The 17,697-nt window shown below is 39.6% G+C and overlaps 1 protein-coding gene across 1 annotated transcript in view; it reads right to left on the bottom strand.

The window, feature by feature from the left end:
• Positions 1-7,791: 7,791 nt before the first annotated feature.
• The window catches only part of HIBADH (3-hydroxyisobutyrate dehydrogenase), a 257,836-nt gene continuing 247,930 nt past the window's right edge, over positions 7,792-17,697 (bottom strand). The window contains exon 7 of the mRNA XM_043463330.1: positions 7,792-8,140. Within this exon, the coding sequence (XP_043319265.1) occupies positions 7,858-8,140 (283 nt within the window). The 3' untranslated portion in view covers positions 7,792-7,857. The remainder of the gene's footprint in view (positions 8,141-17,697) is intronic.

Here is a 17,697-nt window from a genome sequence, read left to right as displayed (position 1 = left end):
TGCTTTTACATATGATTTTTTTTCCCCCAAACTCTTGAAAACAAAATGTTGGTTTAGTATAGTAAGCCTTCTCTTTCCATCCTTGTAAGTATTCCCAAACTTTCATGTTGGATAGACAAATGAGATCAGGGTTCTTCCCAGAAAACAATTTTTTTCTTAATGCAGTAATATTGATCATATATAAACTCTTCATTGGCTTTCTTTGGGGCCTCAAATGCTGCACTGTTCAGAGTAACCTTCGATAGAATGAATGAAATGATAGGGAATTCCCTGGCTGTCCTGTAGTCAGGACTCCACACTTTCACTGCAGGGGGTATGGGTTCAATCCCTGATCAGGGAAATAAGATCCCTCATGCCACGTAGTGTGGCCAAAAAATAAAAAGAATGAATGAATTGATGTAAAGGCCTTATGTGTTTATGTTTTAAATTTTAAATAGTGACTTCAAAGAGAGGGGTAAACGATGTGAATTTTTTCCCAAGATTTTAAAAGGTTTCTGTTTTTATGACTCACTAGTAGTAGAATCTGTTATGAAGCGAATTACGTGTGAATTTAGATAACTTCTTTGAGATTTGATCTGAGAGCAATAATGAAGTTTCATAGCTTTTAGCAGGGTTATATGTAATTAAACATACTTAGAATATAGATTCTTACTATTTTAGAACTATGTGCAATGTGCTCAGTCATGTCCGACTCTTTTGCAATTCCATGGACTATAGCCCACCAGGCTCCTCTGTCCATGGAATTTTCCAAGCAAGAATACTGGACTGGGTTGCCATTTTCTTCTCCAAGGGATCTTCCCAACCCAAGGATTGAACTCATGTCTCCTGCATCTCCTGCATTGGTAGGCAGATTCTTTACCACTAGTGCCACCTGGGAAGCCCAGGTCATTATAAATGACCTTAAAAATAATCTAAGATAACTCCTTCTCCGCCTGCACACCTTTACAGGTGGGGAAACTGACCAGTCAGTTCAGTTTAGTTGCTCATTTGTGTCCGACTCTTTGTGACCCCATGGACTGCAGCACGCCAGGCCTCCATGTCCGTCACCAACTCCTGGAGCTTGCTCAAACTCATGTCCATTGAGTCAATGATGCCATCCAACCATCTTATCCTCTGTCATCCCCTTCTTCTCCTGCCTTCAATCATTCCCAGCATCAGGGTCTTTTCCAATTTTCCACAGTTTGTTATGATCCTCACAATCAAAGGCTTTGGTATAGTCGATAAAGCAGAGGTAGATATTTTTCTGGAACTCTTTTGCTTTTTCTATGATCCAACAGATGTTGACAATTTGATCTCTGGTTCCTCTGCCTTTTCTAAATCCAGCTTGAACATCTGGAAGCTGAGCACTGAAGAATTGATGCTTTTGAACTGTGGTGTTGGAGAAGACTCTTGAGAGTCCCTTGGACTGCAAGGAGATCCAACCAGTCCATCCTAAGGGAGATCAGTCCTGGGTGTTCATTGGAAGGACTGATGTTGAAGCTGAAACTCCAATACTTTGGCCACTTGATGCAAAGAGCTGATTCATTGGAAAAGACTCTGATGTTGGGAAAGATTGAAGGCAGGAGGAGAAGGGGACAACAGAGGATGAGATGGTTGGATGGCATCACCAACTCAATGGACATGTGTCTGAGCAGACTCCAGGAGATGGTGAAGGACAGGGAGGACTGGCGTGCTGCAGTCCATGGGGTCACAAAGAGTCAGACACAACTGAACTGAACTTCAGGGAATGCAAAATCAAGAGGAGATGCAGTGATCACAACAGTGTGTGAAGAGTGTGATAATAGAGGTAAGTCACAGAGGGACCCTTAACCCACACTTGAAGGGGCCTTGTGAAGACAGGCTAAGGAATAAGCTGAATGCTCGAGTCTCCGAGTCACAAGTCTACAGGGAAAAGTGATTTTAGATTTACCATGGGGAAAACCAAAAAGGAAAACAACAGAAATGGAGAATTGGATCGAGGTTAAACAAAACCAATAAGCACAGGATGGGAAGTCTGGAAACCCCCATTATCCTCCTGGCTCTGTCAGTAACTGGCTATATGATATAGGCACGTCTCTCCACCCCAGGTTCTTTACCTGAACAATAAGGACCAAAGGATGATATCTGAAGTTCCTCAGACTCTGGCATCTGAGGATTCTATCAGTCTAGGCAGCTTTATGCACTCATGTTTATTACTTGAGGAAATGTAATTAATAAAGTTTCTGAATTCTATCCCAACCTGATGAGAATTAGCTTACTAATGAATAAAACTCATTTAGAGAGGCATAGGCAATGCAGACCTCCCAGTATCTTCCTTTCCTTTTCTAAGGGGAAGGAGAATAAATATTTGTAATTTACTGTGCTTCAGGTATTTCATTTAATCATAAAAATAATACTACAGGCTAGGTATTATTATTTTCATTTTACAAATGTGGAAACTGGGGTTCACAGGATTTGTCACTTGCTCTTCCATACACATGGAAAGTAGGGGTGCTGGGATTGGTACCCATGTCTGTAGACAGGAATCCACACAAACAAGTTCAAGAAAGAATTATTTTATGTAATATTTAACGTGAATCTTCATAGAATTCCATGAATACAGCTAAGAAAAGGACCACACCTCACAAAGTCCAGAATTCTTGGGCATTTCTGGATCCAAGGTGGTCCTTACAACCCAAGGACCAGGAGTCTTAGATCCTTACTCTGTTGTTTCATCTGCGATGTGATCTGATAATCTGGGTATCTATTTCTTTTTGTCTCTGATTATAGCAAGCTCCAAAACACTTACTCTTTTTATCTATTTTATCCTTTAAAAAAAATTCATAGTCTTTGCTTTCTCATTGTTTTGGCTTAGTCATAACTTCACTTGCCAAGATCCCTCACAGCCCTACTCTACTTCCCTCTCATAAACCCTATGCTACTTTATGGCTTATTTCTCTATATTCTTTAAATTTCCACTCCTGCTAACTGCCTACATTACTCCATGTTTCCCAAGCAAAATTATCAAGGGACGGGCCCAGCTCTTCTTTCATGAGAGCCATGTGAATCTCCCCCAGTCTCCAAATACACCCAGAGCAAGAGTGGGTGCCTGACTCAGAGAAGACAATTCATTGGCTAGCCAATGACTTATGACAGAGTTTGGAATGAAAGTACAATTAGGGCCTATAACTCGTTGCCCGAAAGCTTTTTTTTTTTTTAAGGAGGAAGTCTATGGGAGTCCACTCAATCTGTTAATAGACAAGCTGAAAGGACAAGAAAATTAATGCTTCCCAACTCAGTATTCAAAGATGAATGGGGGTTTAGTAGACATGTTCCTGAGTTACTCCTCTTAGGAAACCAAGCTGTGGTCCACAATTCTCCCAGGGTTCCCCAGGAAGATTGAGTTCCAGTTGTTGAAAGTGGCAACTGACTTGATAAAGCACCTCATATTCACTCCCTTTCCTTCTCTGACTCATTTCCTACCCTCTATTGGCAGTTCCCGGGATCACTTCCCAAGTAACTACTTGTCCTTAAATCCTTACTCTGGTTCTATTTCTGGGGGAACACAAACCAAGACCCTCCCTTCTTGTGTGTGAGGGGTACACATCAATTAACATCTACTAGGCTCTGAGCAATGTTGATCTAAAGTACCCAGGAACTAGGGAAGGTGACATTTATCTCAAACTAATTAAATTTCCTGAAGTTTGTAGCTAGCAAAATGAATTGCTCAAGTATTTTTGATTCAAGGTGTTATTCACTGAGAGTAATACAGCATATATGAGGATCTTTGGATCTTAGATGTGCAACCATTATACTTTTATTTACTTCTTTGTTACTGTTACCTGTTTGTTTCTCTCACTGAAACATATGTACATTGTATTCTTTTATATCTTCTTAACATCTCAAAAGGAAGGGGTGTGTGTGTGTGTGTGTGTGTGTGTGTGTGTGTGTGTGTAACTTGCTCAGTCATGTCTGACTCTTTGTGACCCCATGGACTGTAACCTGCCAGGTTCCTCTGTCCATGGGATTTTCCAGGCAAGAATATTGGAGTAGATTGCCATTCCCTTCTCCAGGGGATCTTCCCGACTCAGGGATCAAACCTGGGTCCCCCGCATTGCAGGCAAATTCTTTACCATCTGAGCCACCAGGAAGCCCAAGGAAGACCTAGTAGAGCATTTTTCTCAGCATGACTGTGAATCCTGGTTGTGTTTTTGACACTGGATCATCTTAGGTGTCATTTTTAGGAACTCTACGAGTTACCACAAACATCTCTGTGATGTTAAAAAGAGGCAGAGAAACAGTGTGCTCTGTCAGTATATGAATTTTCTCCATTGTAAAATTTAGAGTCATAATGGTTTTCCAAGACTAATTTTATTATCTAAAGCTTTTAACTAATAAATTTCCAACCATTTTGTTGTTCTGATCTCCAAATTTTAATTACATGTTATAATTAAGAAACTGAGATGATTTTACTTTAGGTTCTTGAGGTGCTTTCAGATCTAGCTAGAAGAGGATTCTCATTTGAGGAAAATAAAACATATTTTTAAGAAAGCTGGAGCACCTCACAAATATAGTATCCTATTCCAGTTAAACAATTTAAGACACATTCAACTGGTTATAGTAAAACTTTAAACACCGCTGAATTGAGATATGTATATGAATGTATATAACCTGTTCACCCATATAAATTTTGGTAGATGTTTGACGGCAAGTAATGGAAAAATTCCAAGTCAACTGTCTTGAAGAGTAAGTGCATTTTATTCTCTTGTATAACAAGAAGTCCTGAGAGAATGGCTGAGGGTTGGTGTCAACTCATTATTAAGGACACAGCTTCCTTCCACCTCTCTGTTATCCTCAGTAAGTTGGCTTCTTTCTTAGACTGACTTCTCTCATGGTCATGTGACAAGCTGTTGATTAAAAGAAGGGGAGCATTTCTTGCCATGTTTCTTTTTTTTTTAAATCAAGGGAACTTTCCAGAAAAGGCTCCATTGAGTTTCACTGGCCGGAATTGCATCACATGCCCTTTCCTAAATCAGTCACTGGAACGAGATGGCCTGATCTATTCAGGCTTTATCTATGAATTGTATAGTAGAGTGCTCCCCAGACAAAATCAGGGCTTTCTCAGCAAGGACAGGCAGTGTGGGTAACTGCTGGGTAGACAACCAGTCAGGTCTGCGATTATCTCCCAACTGCTGGCCTTGGGAGGACCAGAGTAAATGAGTAGCAGTTCTTAAAGCACTTTCTTTTGTGATGTTTTGTGAGTAAAGAAATATAACCCATAAAAGGATTACCAGTGATGAACTGTCATGAAAGATGACTACTGAGCATCATGCAGTATTCAGGAGTGGAATGATCTGGAGAGAGAAGACCTAAATTTATTTTCTGATTTCAACAGTTACCAGTGTGACCTCAGGTGATGAATCAGCTTCTGAGTCTTAGTTTCACTATCTGTACAATGGAAATATTTTCTATCTGACAAGAACCTCAAAGTTTACTGTGAGGATTAAATAAAATTGGGTGCAAGGGAGAGTGCTTTGTAAACAATTAAGATCCATATACGAGAGATGTTTTAAAAGAGGAGCAATAATCTGCTGTTTATATAGATAAAAATATCCATGCTTGGCTCTAAGGGAAAGCACTTGGAAGAATTCCAGTGTATGAATAGATTTTCAATGAAATAAAACTGATTTATTAACAATCTCAACAAAGTTAGACTCTTCAAACTGTTTTAAGTTAATACATTCAGGAAGGGGTTTAGATGTACAAATGTGTCACCTGTCCTTCTACTTCTGGGTTTAAGAAGGGGTATACTGACCTGGGACTACTTAAGAATCATGTAGACTTATATTTTAACACAGTTAAGACTGGAAACTAAAGGTCTTCGCCATCACCATCACCATCACCGGCTTGCTATCTTCATTATGACCAAGTTCACACAAGGTCCTGTTAGCTCCTAAGAAAGCTTGATCACCTATTTAGGTTCTAACTAGCTCAAACCCACACACATCTCCAAATGGTCTACCAGAAAAATATTATTTTCCAAACTAATAAGTTACTGTGATCTCAGTTTCTCTCCCTGCCCCCTCATCCCTTCAGAGCCTTAATCTTTCATCTCTAGCCTTGGACCTGAACTCCAGCAGCTCATGCTGAAGGAGGCTCTGTTGACCTTGAGCTCGAGAATTTGTATGTGTTGTAATACAAATGTCATTAAAATATAACATTTACCTGCTGAGAACAACATCATACTGTTTATGAAACTGTATAGTTTCTATAACTAAACTCAGCAAGATTTTATTGCTCTCCCCACCTGTAATCACAGAAGTGCTGACTCAACTTTCTAGAACCACACCTTACCAATATGCAGTTTCACTAAAATCTGCAACTAGTCCTTGTTTTCCCATCGTTTCTGTTTAACCTTTTTTTGTAGTTAAACAACCCCTTTCTAAAAGGTTATTATTAATTAAAGGCTCAAATTAACACCAAGAAAACTTTCATGTCACAAATTCTCACTGCCTCCATGATTAGAAAGAATTATATTTCTATTACCATGGTGATAAATATTCATGAATGTCATTTAAAATTTTGTAGGTATTTTAAGTCAATTTCACTTTCTCTGAAGATATACCAAAAGAAGCCTTTGATGTACTGACGTGATTTCTTCCTTATTTCCTTATCCCCTACTCTGGCTTATTTATATTTTATTTTGTGTTATACACACACACACACACACACACACAAATTTTCTTCCATGTATCTGTCCCTTTTTATTGAAATGTTTAAGTGATTTTGTGTTTCTCTTAAGGTCCTTTAGCTATTTTCAAATAACCATTTATACTGTGTTACATCCTGATCCCCCTGAAACAAGAGAGGGGGAATAAAGAGTGCCACATGGAAATGGACAAATAGTTCACCTAATCCCATTTTCACTTTGAACCACAGTTATTAATAACATGAATACAGTTAAGCTGAGAGGAAGGTATGAGAGCAGCAGAAAAAGTTAATTGTGTACCAGATAGTGCTGTGTTTATATTTCATAAACTAATTGTTAGTATGTTGAGGGCACGTAAAGTGTCCTCCTGACTTCAACTGTGGTATGAGTGTATGTACAGAAATGTGAGAATTGATAGAGTTACCAGTCACTAATACCACTGTAAAACTGATCTCTAGAAGTTTTACATCATTTAAATTTTTTTTACTAAGCTTTTTACTTCAATCATACCCTGAAGCAGTTATTTCCACAGGTTAATGATGTGTTATATAAAGAGTAATTTCCTTTTTATTCTTGGTGAATTTGCCTTTTAATTTCATTTAGCAACCATTTTGTCTTACATGATGGAATAGTGTAGATTTAAATGAACTCTCCAAAGATTGATAAAATCGATGTCTGTTCACCAAGCTTTGAACTATACTTCAACCTTATAAATGAAATTTGCTGTTTTCTTTTAAAAGGATCATAAAGAATATTTGATTATTTTGGTAAAGACTGGCTTCCCTTTGTAAAAAGGATGGTATATTATGGAATGACATTTATAACCTAATGTTATTCAGATAAAGTGGGGAAAAAAAACCCAGCAAGACCTCAATGAGGGAAGCAAATCTGGAAAATAAGAAAATCTGAAAAGATATAAGGCAACCATTTTCATCTTCTTTTGTGGGACCTTGTTGTTACCTGCTGGGGAACTCTGGCAAGTCTGTTTAGACAGAGGCTGGCAAATGCATTTATTAATCATTTCAGGAAAGATGAAGAATGCCTTCAAAGACAACACCCTCTCGTTGGCTTCACAGACTCTTTTAAGGTTTTACTCTTATTAAGATTAAATAAGAGATGGGCAGTAAAGATATTGGAGCAGAGTTTATTATGAGAAAAAGTACACATTAAGAATCGGGCTCCCCCACCACTTAGTTCAGCACTCTGTACACATTCTTCCATTCAGATTTTTTTATTGTTGTTTGCTTAGGGAAAAAAAGTCCCTGGTGAAAGAATGTAGGCATGAGTACATTAGCTGCCTCTCCAGTGCTCTGTCGGCTATATGGGCCCACGTACCCCTCCCAGGTTTGTAGTTGTCTGCTGGTCAGGGTTGTAGGCTGCTGCTGGCTGCAAACCAATCTTCTCCTTGCAAATAAAGGAATCATCTGCCAGCATTGTATTTGTTGGGGCTCTTCTGAGCCAATCAGGACTGCCCTGGATGGAGGGGACAAGGAAAAGTTTATAATAGGATCAGTTTTGTTTGCAATTTGTTTCTAATAGATGCCAATAAGCCAGTTAACTAGGCTCCAGTTAATGGACATTTTATTGTTTCTCCCCCTCGTTGTGCACATGACCTCTCCTTAGAAGATCTGCTTTGCCTAAAAACATGGATCTGCTGCCTGGTAGCCGGAGGGCTCTCTCTGCTCTAGAAAACTTGTTCGCCAGCCCCAGGCTGCAGACCAGGCCAAAATACTTTGATCATCCTGTCAGTGGGAAATTTACAGCAACATTCGGGCTTTTGTTCCATGTGTATTTCTCCAAATATAATATCTCCCTCAAGAAATCAATGATACGCTGTTAAACTAAAGAGCATGGTAACATCCACAGAGCAGTAAATTAATGGTCTTTTGTGGATAGATGGTTACAGATTTCATCATAAAAAATGGATAAAAGATTACATATCACACAGAGCGAAACTTTTAATAACTCAACATGACTTTTCTTAATGGGTTTTATTCATTTTAATCATTATAGTGTCAATGATGATTATAGCCTTATTAGATTGTAGTGATTGAGGGGACTGTTTATGAGATATTGAAAATCTCAGGCTGCTCAGAATAGCCCAGCAGCTTGTGTGGGTTTGATGTGTAACTTTATCTGGAGGAGTAGGGCTTGTCAGGGAGAGTTTCAATTAATACTTTTACTAAATTGCTCCTGTCTTTAGTGACCTAGGTCACAGATGACTTAAGAATTCCACAACATCAGCTTTTCAAAACAGTTGAGCTGCAGCAGTGTAAATCAAAGGAGGTTTGGAGTGAGTGTGTTGTGTTTAAATAAGGTGGGCCAGGAAAGGCCTTGGACAAAAGTGGCGTAAGTTCCTCTGCCTCATTTTGCAGCCAGGAGAGTCCTTATTCTGCCTGATGGTGCCCCTCCTCCCCCCCCAGAAAGGAGGTACCTTAATAACAGGATATAAAGTTAGCCACAAGAATCTGGAAGGTTAAATTCTCAGTTTTTCCCTCAATGTCTGGACACATGATTAAAATGAAAGCCAGGACTCTATTAGTGATTAATAAGGTGCTAGTCCTGAGAAATGCCCCAGGACACTGTCATCCTAGGAAAATTATTGTAATAAACGTGTTAATGCTATTTCTTAAAAAAAAAAACCAAACAGAAAGGACCCTACAGATGAATACCTTCAATGGAACCATGGTCATAATACTATCCAGCTGATATCCTCTTTATTTAGTATTGATTCTCCAGAATGTCTATTTCCATTACAAACAATTCTGTCACCTAACAATTACTCCAAATAGTCCACTATAATGAAAGTCATGTATAAAAGGTCCAGGAGAAGCTGCGTATCATGGTGTCATAGCAGGAGACCTGGTTTGCGTTTGGGCTGCCTCCTTTAGTAGCAGTGTTTTGGGGGGAAAGTGACTTGAACTGTCCCAACCACCATTTTGCTGTCAGTAGAAATCAGAATAAGAATAACATCTGTTTTGCTTATGTCTTTTCACAAGGTGATTAAGAGAATCAAATAAGCCCACATTTGTGGTTAAGAAAGCCTATGCTTTCAAGTTAATTTCTAGAGCTCCACTAAGATCCAGGGGCCAGATAAACTGGCTTATATACAGGGATCATCATATGTGTGTGCTAAGTCACTTCAGTCATGTCCAACTCTTTGCAACTCTATGAACTGTAGCCCACCAGGCTCCTCTGTCCATGGGATTCTCCAGGCAAAAATTCTGGGTGTGTTGCTGTGCCCTCCTCCAGGGGATCTTCCTGACCCAGGGATTGAACCTGTGACTCTTACATCTCCTGCATTGGCAGACAGGTTCTTTTCCACTAGCACCACTGGGAAACCCAATCAGTCACTAAGCCCAGTCAATTAAAATTCTTTACTGTGGTGGTTTGAAAATATATCCCCAAATTCTTTGACATTTTTCCTATTAAGAGGTGAGTCTATGTCTCTTTCCTTTGAAATTTGACTTCTGTGACTGTTCTGACCAATAGAATGTGAAAGTGTCACCATGTGACTTCCAAGGTTAATCCATAAAAGGTGGTTCAGCTTCCATCTCACTCCTTGGAACTCATCAGCAAAAGGCCTTCATGTTGTGGGAAAGCCCACACTAGCACATGGGGAGGAACCACATGGCCCTGAGACAGAAACAGACAGGGACTCTTGGCCAGCTCTCACCTACTTTGCCCCTCTGCTTTTGGAGGCTCCAACCACCGTCTGACTACAGCTATGATAGGTCCCTGCCTAGCTATACTGCCTGGCAAGCCCTTCCCAAATTCTGACCTTCAGAAACCATGAGAGATGATAAAATCATTGTTGTTGTTTTTAACCACAAAGTTCTGCGGCAAACTGTTACAACACTAACTAGACCACTAGTTCAGTTGAGTTTAGTCGCTCAGTCATGTCCAACTCTTTGCGACCCCATGAATCGCAGCACGCCAGGCTTCCCTGTCCATCACCAACTCCCAGAGCTTGCTCAAACTCATGTCCATTGAGTCAGTGATGTCATCCAACCATCTCTTCCTCTGTTGTCCCATTTTCCTCCTGCCTTCAATCTTTCCCAGCATCAGGGTTGTTTCCAATGAGTTGGTTCTTTGTATCAGGTGACCAAAATATTGGAGTTTCAGCTTCAGCATCAGTCCTTCCAATGAATATTTGGACTGGTTTCTTTGAGGATTGACTGGTTGGATCTCCTTGCAGTCCAAGGGACTCGCAAGAGTCTTCTCCAACCCCACAGTTCAAAAGCATCAATTCTTCAGCACTCAGCTTTCTTTCTAGTCCAACTCTCACATCCATACATGACAACTGGAAAAACTGTAGCCTTGACTAGATGGACTTTTGTTGGCAAAGTAATGTCTCTGCTTTTTAATAGGCTGTCTAGGTTGGTCATAGCTTTTCTTCCAAGGAGAAAATGTCTGTTAATTTCATGGCTGCAGTCACTATCTGCAGTGATTTTGGAGCCCCCCAAAAATAGTCTCCCACTGTTTCCATTGTTTCCCCATCTATTTGCCATGAAGTGATGGGACCAGATGCCATGACCTTAGTTTTTTGAATGTTAAGTTTTAAGCCAACTTTTTCACTCTCCTGTTTCACTTTTATCAAGAGGCTCTTTAGTTCTTCTTCACTTTCTGCCACATGGGTGGTGTCATCTGTGTATCTGAAGTTATTGATATTTCTCTTGGCAATCTTGATTCAAGTCTGTGCTTCATCCAGCTCAGCATTTTGCATGAAGTACTCTGCATGTAAGTTAAATAAGCAGGGTGACAATATACAGCCTTGACGTATTCTTTTTCCTATTTGGAACCAGTCTGTGTTGTTCCATGTCCAGTTCTAACTGTTGCTTCTTGACCTGCATACAGATTTCCCAGGAGGCAGGTCAGGTGGTTTGGTATTCTCATCTCTTTAAGAATTTCCCACACTTTGCTGTGATCCACACAGTCAAAGGCTTTGGCATAGTCATTAAGATGGAGTAGATGTTTTTCTGGAACTCTCTTGCTTTTTCGATGATCCACTGGATGTTGACAATTTGATCTCTGGTTCCTCTGCCTTTTTGAAATCCACCTTGAACATCTGGAAGTTCACGGTTCACGTACTGTTGAAGCCTGGCTTGGAGAATTTTGAGCATTACTTTCCTAGCATGTGAGATGAGTGCAATTGTGCACTAGTTTCCACATTCTTTAGCATTACCTTTCTCAGGGATTCTAATGAAAACTGACCTTTTCCAGTCCTGTGGCCACTGCTGAGTTTTCCAAATTTGCTCTCATATTGGGTGCAACACTTTAACAACATCATCTTTTAGGATTTGAAATAGTTCAACTGGAATTCTATCACCTCCACTAGCTTTGTTCATAGTGATGCTTCCTAAGGCCTACTTGACTTCACATTCCGGGATATCTTGCTCTAGGTGGGTAATCACAGCACTGTGGTTATCTGAGTCATGAAGATCTTTTTTGTATAGTTTTTCTGTGTATTCTTGCCACCGCTTCTTAATATCTTCTGCTTCTGTTAGGTCCATACCATTTCTGTCCTTTATCGAACCCATCTTTGCATGAAATGTTCCCTTGGTAGCTCTAATTTTCTTGAAAAGATCTCTAGTCTTTCCCATTCTATTGTTTTCCTCTATTTCTTTGCACTGATCACCGAGGAAAACTTTCTTATCTCTCCTTGCTATTCTTTAGAACTCTACATCCAAATGGGTGTATCTTTCCTTTTCTCTTTTGTTTTTAACTTCTCTTCTTTTCTCAGCTATTTGTAAGGCCTCCTCAGACAACCATTTTGCCTTTTTGCATTTCTTTTTCTTGGGGGTGGTTTTGATCACTGCCTCCTGTACATTGTCACGAACCTCCGTTCATAGTTCTTCAGGCACTCTGTCTATCAGATCTAATCCCTGTAATCTATTTGTCACTTCCACTGTATAATCGTAGGGGATTTGAATTAGGTCATACCTAAATGGTCTAGTAGTTTTCCCTATTTTCTTCAATTTAAGTCTGAATTTGGTAATAAGGAGTTTATGATCTGAGCCACAGTCAGCTCCTGGTCTTATTTTTGCTGACTGTATAGAGCTTCTCCATCTTTGGCTGCAAAGAATATAATCAATCTGATTTAGGTATTGACCATCTTGTAATGTCCATGTGTAGAGTCTTCTCTTGTGTTGTTGGAAGAGGATGTTTGCTATGTTCTCTTGGCAAAACTCTGTTAGCCTTTGCCCTGCTTCATTTTGTACTCCAAGGCCAAATTTGCCTGTTACTCCAGGTATCTCTTGACTTCCTACTTTTGCATTCCAGTCCCCTATAATGAAGAGGACATCTTTTTTGGGTGTTAGTTCCAGAAGGTCTTCTAGGTCTTAGAACTGTTCAATTTCAGCTTCTTCAGCATTACTGGTTGGAGCATAGACTTGGATTACTGTGATATTGAATGGTTTGCCTTGGAAACAAACAGAGAACATTCTGTCATTTTTGAGATTGTACCCAAGTACTGCATTTTGGACTCATTTGTTGACTATTAGCGCTACTTCGTTTCTTCTAAGGAATTCTTGCCCATAGTAGTAGATGTAATAGTCATCTGAGTTAAATTCGCCCACTCCAGTCCATTTTAGTTCACTGATTTCTAAAATGTCGATGTTTACTCTTGCCATCTCCTGTTTGACCACTTCCAATTTACTTTGATTCATGGACCTAACATTCCAGCTTCCTATGCAATGTTGTTCTTTACAACATCAGACTTTACTTCCATCACCAGTCACATCCACAACTGGGTGTTGTTTTTGCTTTAGTTCCGTCTCTTCATTCTTTCTGGAGTTATTTCTCCACTCTTCTCCAGTAGCATATTGGGCACCTACTGACCTTGGGAGTTCATCTTTCAGTGTCCTATCATTTTGCCTTTCCATACTGTTTATGGGATTCTCAAGGCAAGAATGCTGAAGTGGTTTGCCATTCCCCTCTGCAGTGGACCATATTTTATCAGAAATGTGGTTAGGGTTAGACCACTAGTTAGCAATGCCAAGTAGACCACTTAGTATCCATCTCTTTCTATGACTGCCACACTGGGTCAGACCCTTGTTGCCTTGCCTGGCCAGTGGCTAGCACAGAGGAGGACTAATGATCATTTTGGGCTGAAGGAAAGCCAGCTCCATGAAAACAGGCTTTGTGGGCAAGATTAAGATCTTAAATCTATTTAGGCCAGAATTTTATGATAAGAGATTTCTCCCTACATTGTGAAACTACAGATCTATGATACAGATATCAATAAATCCATCAACTAGCATGAGACACATGCCTCCATCAGAAATGAACAATAAAGAGACTAGGTTTTTTTAAATGAGTATTATCAAATCCTACAAGAATGATATGTTTAGAGTTGGTTCAGATCCCCCCACCAGTTTATTCTTTTTCTTATCTTATCAGTTGAAACCAGACCAGTTACTCGCGATTTTCTCCCCAAAGGGCAAAACAAAGATTGTTTAACAGTTTTCTTTTCATGCCAGCTAGTGTTCCCCAGTTTCCATTGGAGACATTAAGGTTTTAACTTCTGTTAATCCTTAGACAACACTAAAAGGATTCAGAGAGATTCTGATTTACACAGTCAGTGAGAAACAGCCTTCCAATTCTTATTGCCTTTTATGTGTTCCATTTTTCAATTTTATCTATTGGAATGTAAAATTTCAGCTCTTTTATAAATTGCCTACTGATGTTTAATTCCTTATATCATTGTATTGTTACCAGATAACCACAATTGCTACATGGAACAATACAGAAGATGCATTAACTATCAATAGACAAGGACTCGAATAGATAGCAAAAGTAATATACATGAAAAATAGATTGTCAAGCAATGTCAGCCTCAATGAGCATGAATTTACAGCCGTGTACAGTAGCCACAATGGCTCTCACTGTTGATTCATCCTCTGATTACTCTGTTTGCACTGTAGACAAAATGGCCTAAATGAAGACCAAGATAACAAGTGAACTATCTATCATCTCTTTTATTTTTATTCCAAGCTAGAATTGGCAGAGAAAGAACAGTAAATGGAGATTCCTGCTGGTTCTGCGTCATAGGACTCTCTTAAAAACACCGAAGGCTCTGTGAATTATTTAAGACAGAATAGAAAGTAGGACGTTGCAATTTTACTCAAGCTTTATGTCAAGTTCTTTACCCACACCCCAACCACCATAATCTCAGGGTACCGGTTTTTGTTGCTATTGTTTAGCAACTGTTAGTACAAGAATGTTTGCTTTCAGTAGATGGTAGACTGGCCAAGTCAGGAATTAATGAAAGAGTCAAAAATGGAAATGAATATTGTAGGTGCAGGCTGAGAACTCAGAAGAATGTTTTCAGTTACTCAGAGAATTTCTCATTTTAGGCCTTCTTTAAGTAATTTTACCACCTTGACAGTCCCACAAACTTGTCAGGTCTTGGGGGTCCCATAGAATCCTAAACTCACCATAGTGATGAGAAAACTTGCTATTATGTTTTTTCTTAACCATTCTACAACACAGCAAAACTAACCCCATCCCTTTCACCTTGATTTTCTTTCTTGCCTTAATGGCATTATAATTTTCCCACTTACTGGTGCTCCTAACCTTACTGCCTGCTTCATTGTCCACTTATAATATTCAATCATTGCTGAAAGAGATGTTTTCCATGAAGCAGGTGAAGCTTTAGTTCAGGGCTACTCTTGTGCACAGGTCTCTGGCAGCAGCCCAGCAATGTGTTTTTGTAAAAGCATATGTCTTTTGTAAAATTGGGGTAAATAAGATATTTCAGCTGAGGTTTCTTTCCACTGTGACCTCCCCTCAGCCACACTTGTCCTCTTGTGAGGTGCCAAGCTGGAGACTGGGCAAGAGGGTTGTCAAACTGAGTTTGGGGATTCATTCCTTTGGGTTTAATGGGACATGTTTATGTGTTCTGGAGGTACTTCTGTTTATGTTTAGTTAGTGCAAGTTGTCCCAAAATAAGGAATGCCTTCCAGTATATTCCTACTGCCCACTGTGCTGAGTCATCGATCTTATAACATAAAGAAGCAAGGCCAGAAGTGCATCATGCTGTGCAGGTGGGGAGGAAAATACAGCGTGAATGTGTGGAATCTTTTAGTTGCCAGGCATGTAAAGTTGTAAGCCGAGGATTCACTTCTCATCAACACCTGGTCAACATAATAGTTCTCTCCTATCAAGAATATACTCTAAAATGTAATGTATGCAAGTATGAATCCATCATACATTTTCTTTTCGTTTATAAGGAGAACACATAAACAGCCTCTTGATGAGGGTGAAAGAGGAGAGTGAAAAAGGTGGCTTAAAACTCAGCATTCAAAAAACTAAGATCATGGCATCTGTCCCATCACTTCATGGCAAATAGATGGGGAAACAACGGAAACAGTGACAGATTATATTTTCCTGGGCTCCAAAATCACTGCAGATGGTGAATGTAGCCATGAAATTAAAAGATGCTTGCTCCCTGGAAGGAAAGCTATGAGAAACCTAGACAGCATATTTTTAAAAAACAGAGACATCACTTTGCCAACAAAAGTCCATCTAAAAAAAAAAAAAAAGTCCATCTAGTCAAAGCTATGGTTTTTCCAGTAGTCATCTACGGATGTGAGATTTGGACGATAAAGAAGGCTGAGCACTGAAGAATTGATACTTTTGAATTGTGGTGCTGGAGAAGACTCTTGAGAGTCCCTTGGACAGCGAGGAGATCAAACCAGTCTATCCTTAAAGAAATCAGTCGTGAATATTCATTGGAAGGACTGATGCTGAAGCTGAAGCTATAGTACTTTGGCCACCTGATGTGAAGAGCCGACTCATTGAAAAGACCCTGATGCTGGGAAAGATTGCGGGCAGGAGAAGGAGAGGGCAACAGAGGATGAGATGGTTGGGTGGCATCACTGACTCAGAGAACATGAATTGGAGCAAACTCCGGGAGATGGTGAAGGCAGGGGAGACTGGCACGTTGCAGTCCATGGGGTTGCAAAGAATAGGACATGACTTAGCCACTGAACAACAGCAATAGGAATAATGATAAATAGAGTTCATCAGCCCATGTTTGTATGGCACAAACTGATAGCAGGTCTGTAAATATTAGGTTCATCTTTAACAATTTATACATAAAGGAAACTTAATAGAAATGTTTTGCAACTTTAAACAAGCCAAAAAATTTATATGACAGCACTAATAATGAGTTATGAACAAAAAATTTTTTAAACTAACATTAATAGAAAACAAATTTTGGTCACCCAAGCTAAAGGAAAGACTGAGGTTTCTTCCTACTCTTTCCATAGAAAATTGTATTATAAGATATTGGCCGTATGAAGACGCAATTGAGTGTACAGCCAAAAATGTACAAAGATAAGAATTCTAGAGGTTTGTCAGGCAGTTCATTTTTAAAAATATGCTTTTTTGTGACACTAGTGGTGTTTGTCAAGTTTCTCAATTTTGTAATTGTTATGATTTTTTTCTTATTCTAAATAAATGTTCCCTCTTATGGTTTAGTCGCTAAGTCATGTCCAACTCTTTGCTACCCCATGGACTGTAGCCTGCCAGGTTCCTCTGTCCATGAGATTTTTCCAGGCAAGAATATTGGAGTGCATTGCCATTTTCTTCTCCAGGGCATCTTCCCCACTCAGGGATCGAACCTGGGTCTCCTGCATTGCAGGCAGATTCTTTACCAACTGAGGTACCTGGGAAGCCCAGGTATTAGCCCAACAATTAGTATTACTATAACTTTTATACTTAACACTTTATTGTTTTTCCTTATAAAAGAATCACATAAGCTTCTTGATTATATGAACTTCATACCCACCAGACCTGGCTTCATCCTGACCCAGCCCTATGGGTTCCTCCTCCATGGTGTTTCTTTCTTTCTTTTTTAAAATTATTTATTTGGCTGCGTTGGGCGTTAGTTGTAGCACATGGGGTCTTTGTTGCATCATGCAGATCTTTCATTGCAGCTCATGGACTCTCTAGTGGCACATAGGCTGTACTTATGGCACATGGGCCTATTTGCTTCATGGCATGTGGGGTCCTAGCTCCCTGAC

This window comes from Cervus canadensis, chromosome 3 (genome assembly GCF_019320065.1).
Source record: "Cervus canadensis isolate Bull #8, Minnesota chromosome 3, ASM1932006v1, whole genome shotgun sequence".
NCBI classification, from domain to species: domain Eukaryota; kingdom Metazoa; phylum Chordata; class Mammalia; order Artiodactyla; family Cervidae; genus Cervus; species Cervus canadensis.
The sequence above is the reverse complement of the archived record's forward strand: the minus strand, read 5'-3'. Positions and strand labels throughout refer to the sequence as shown.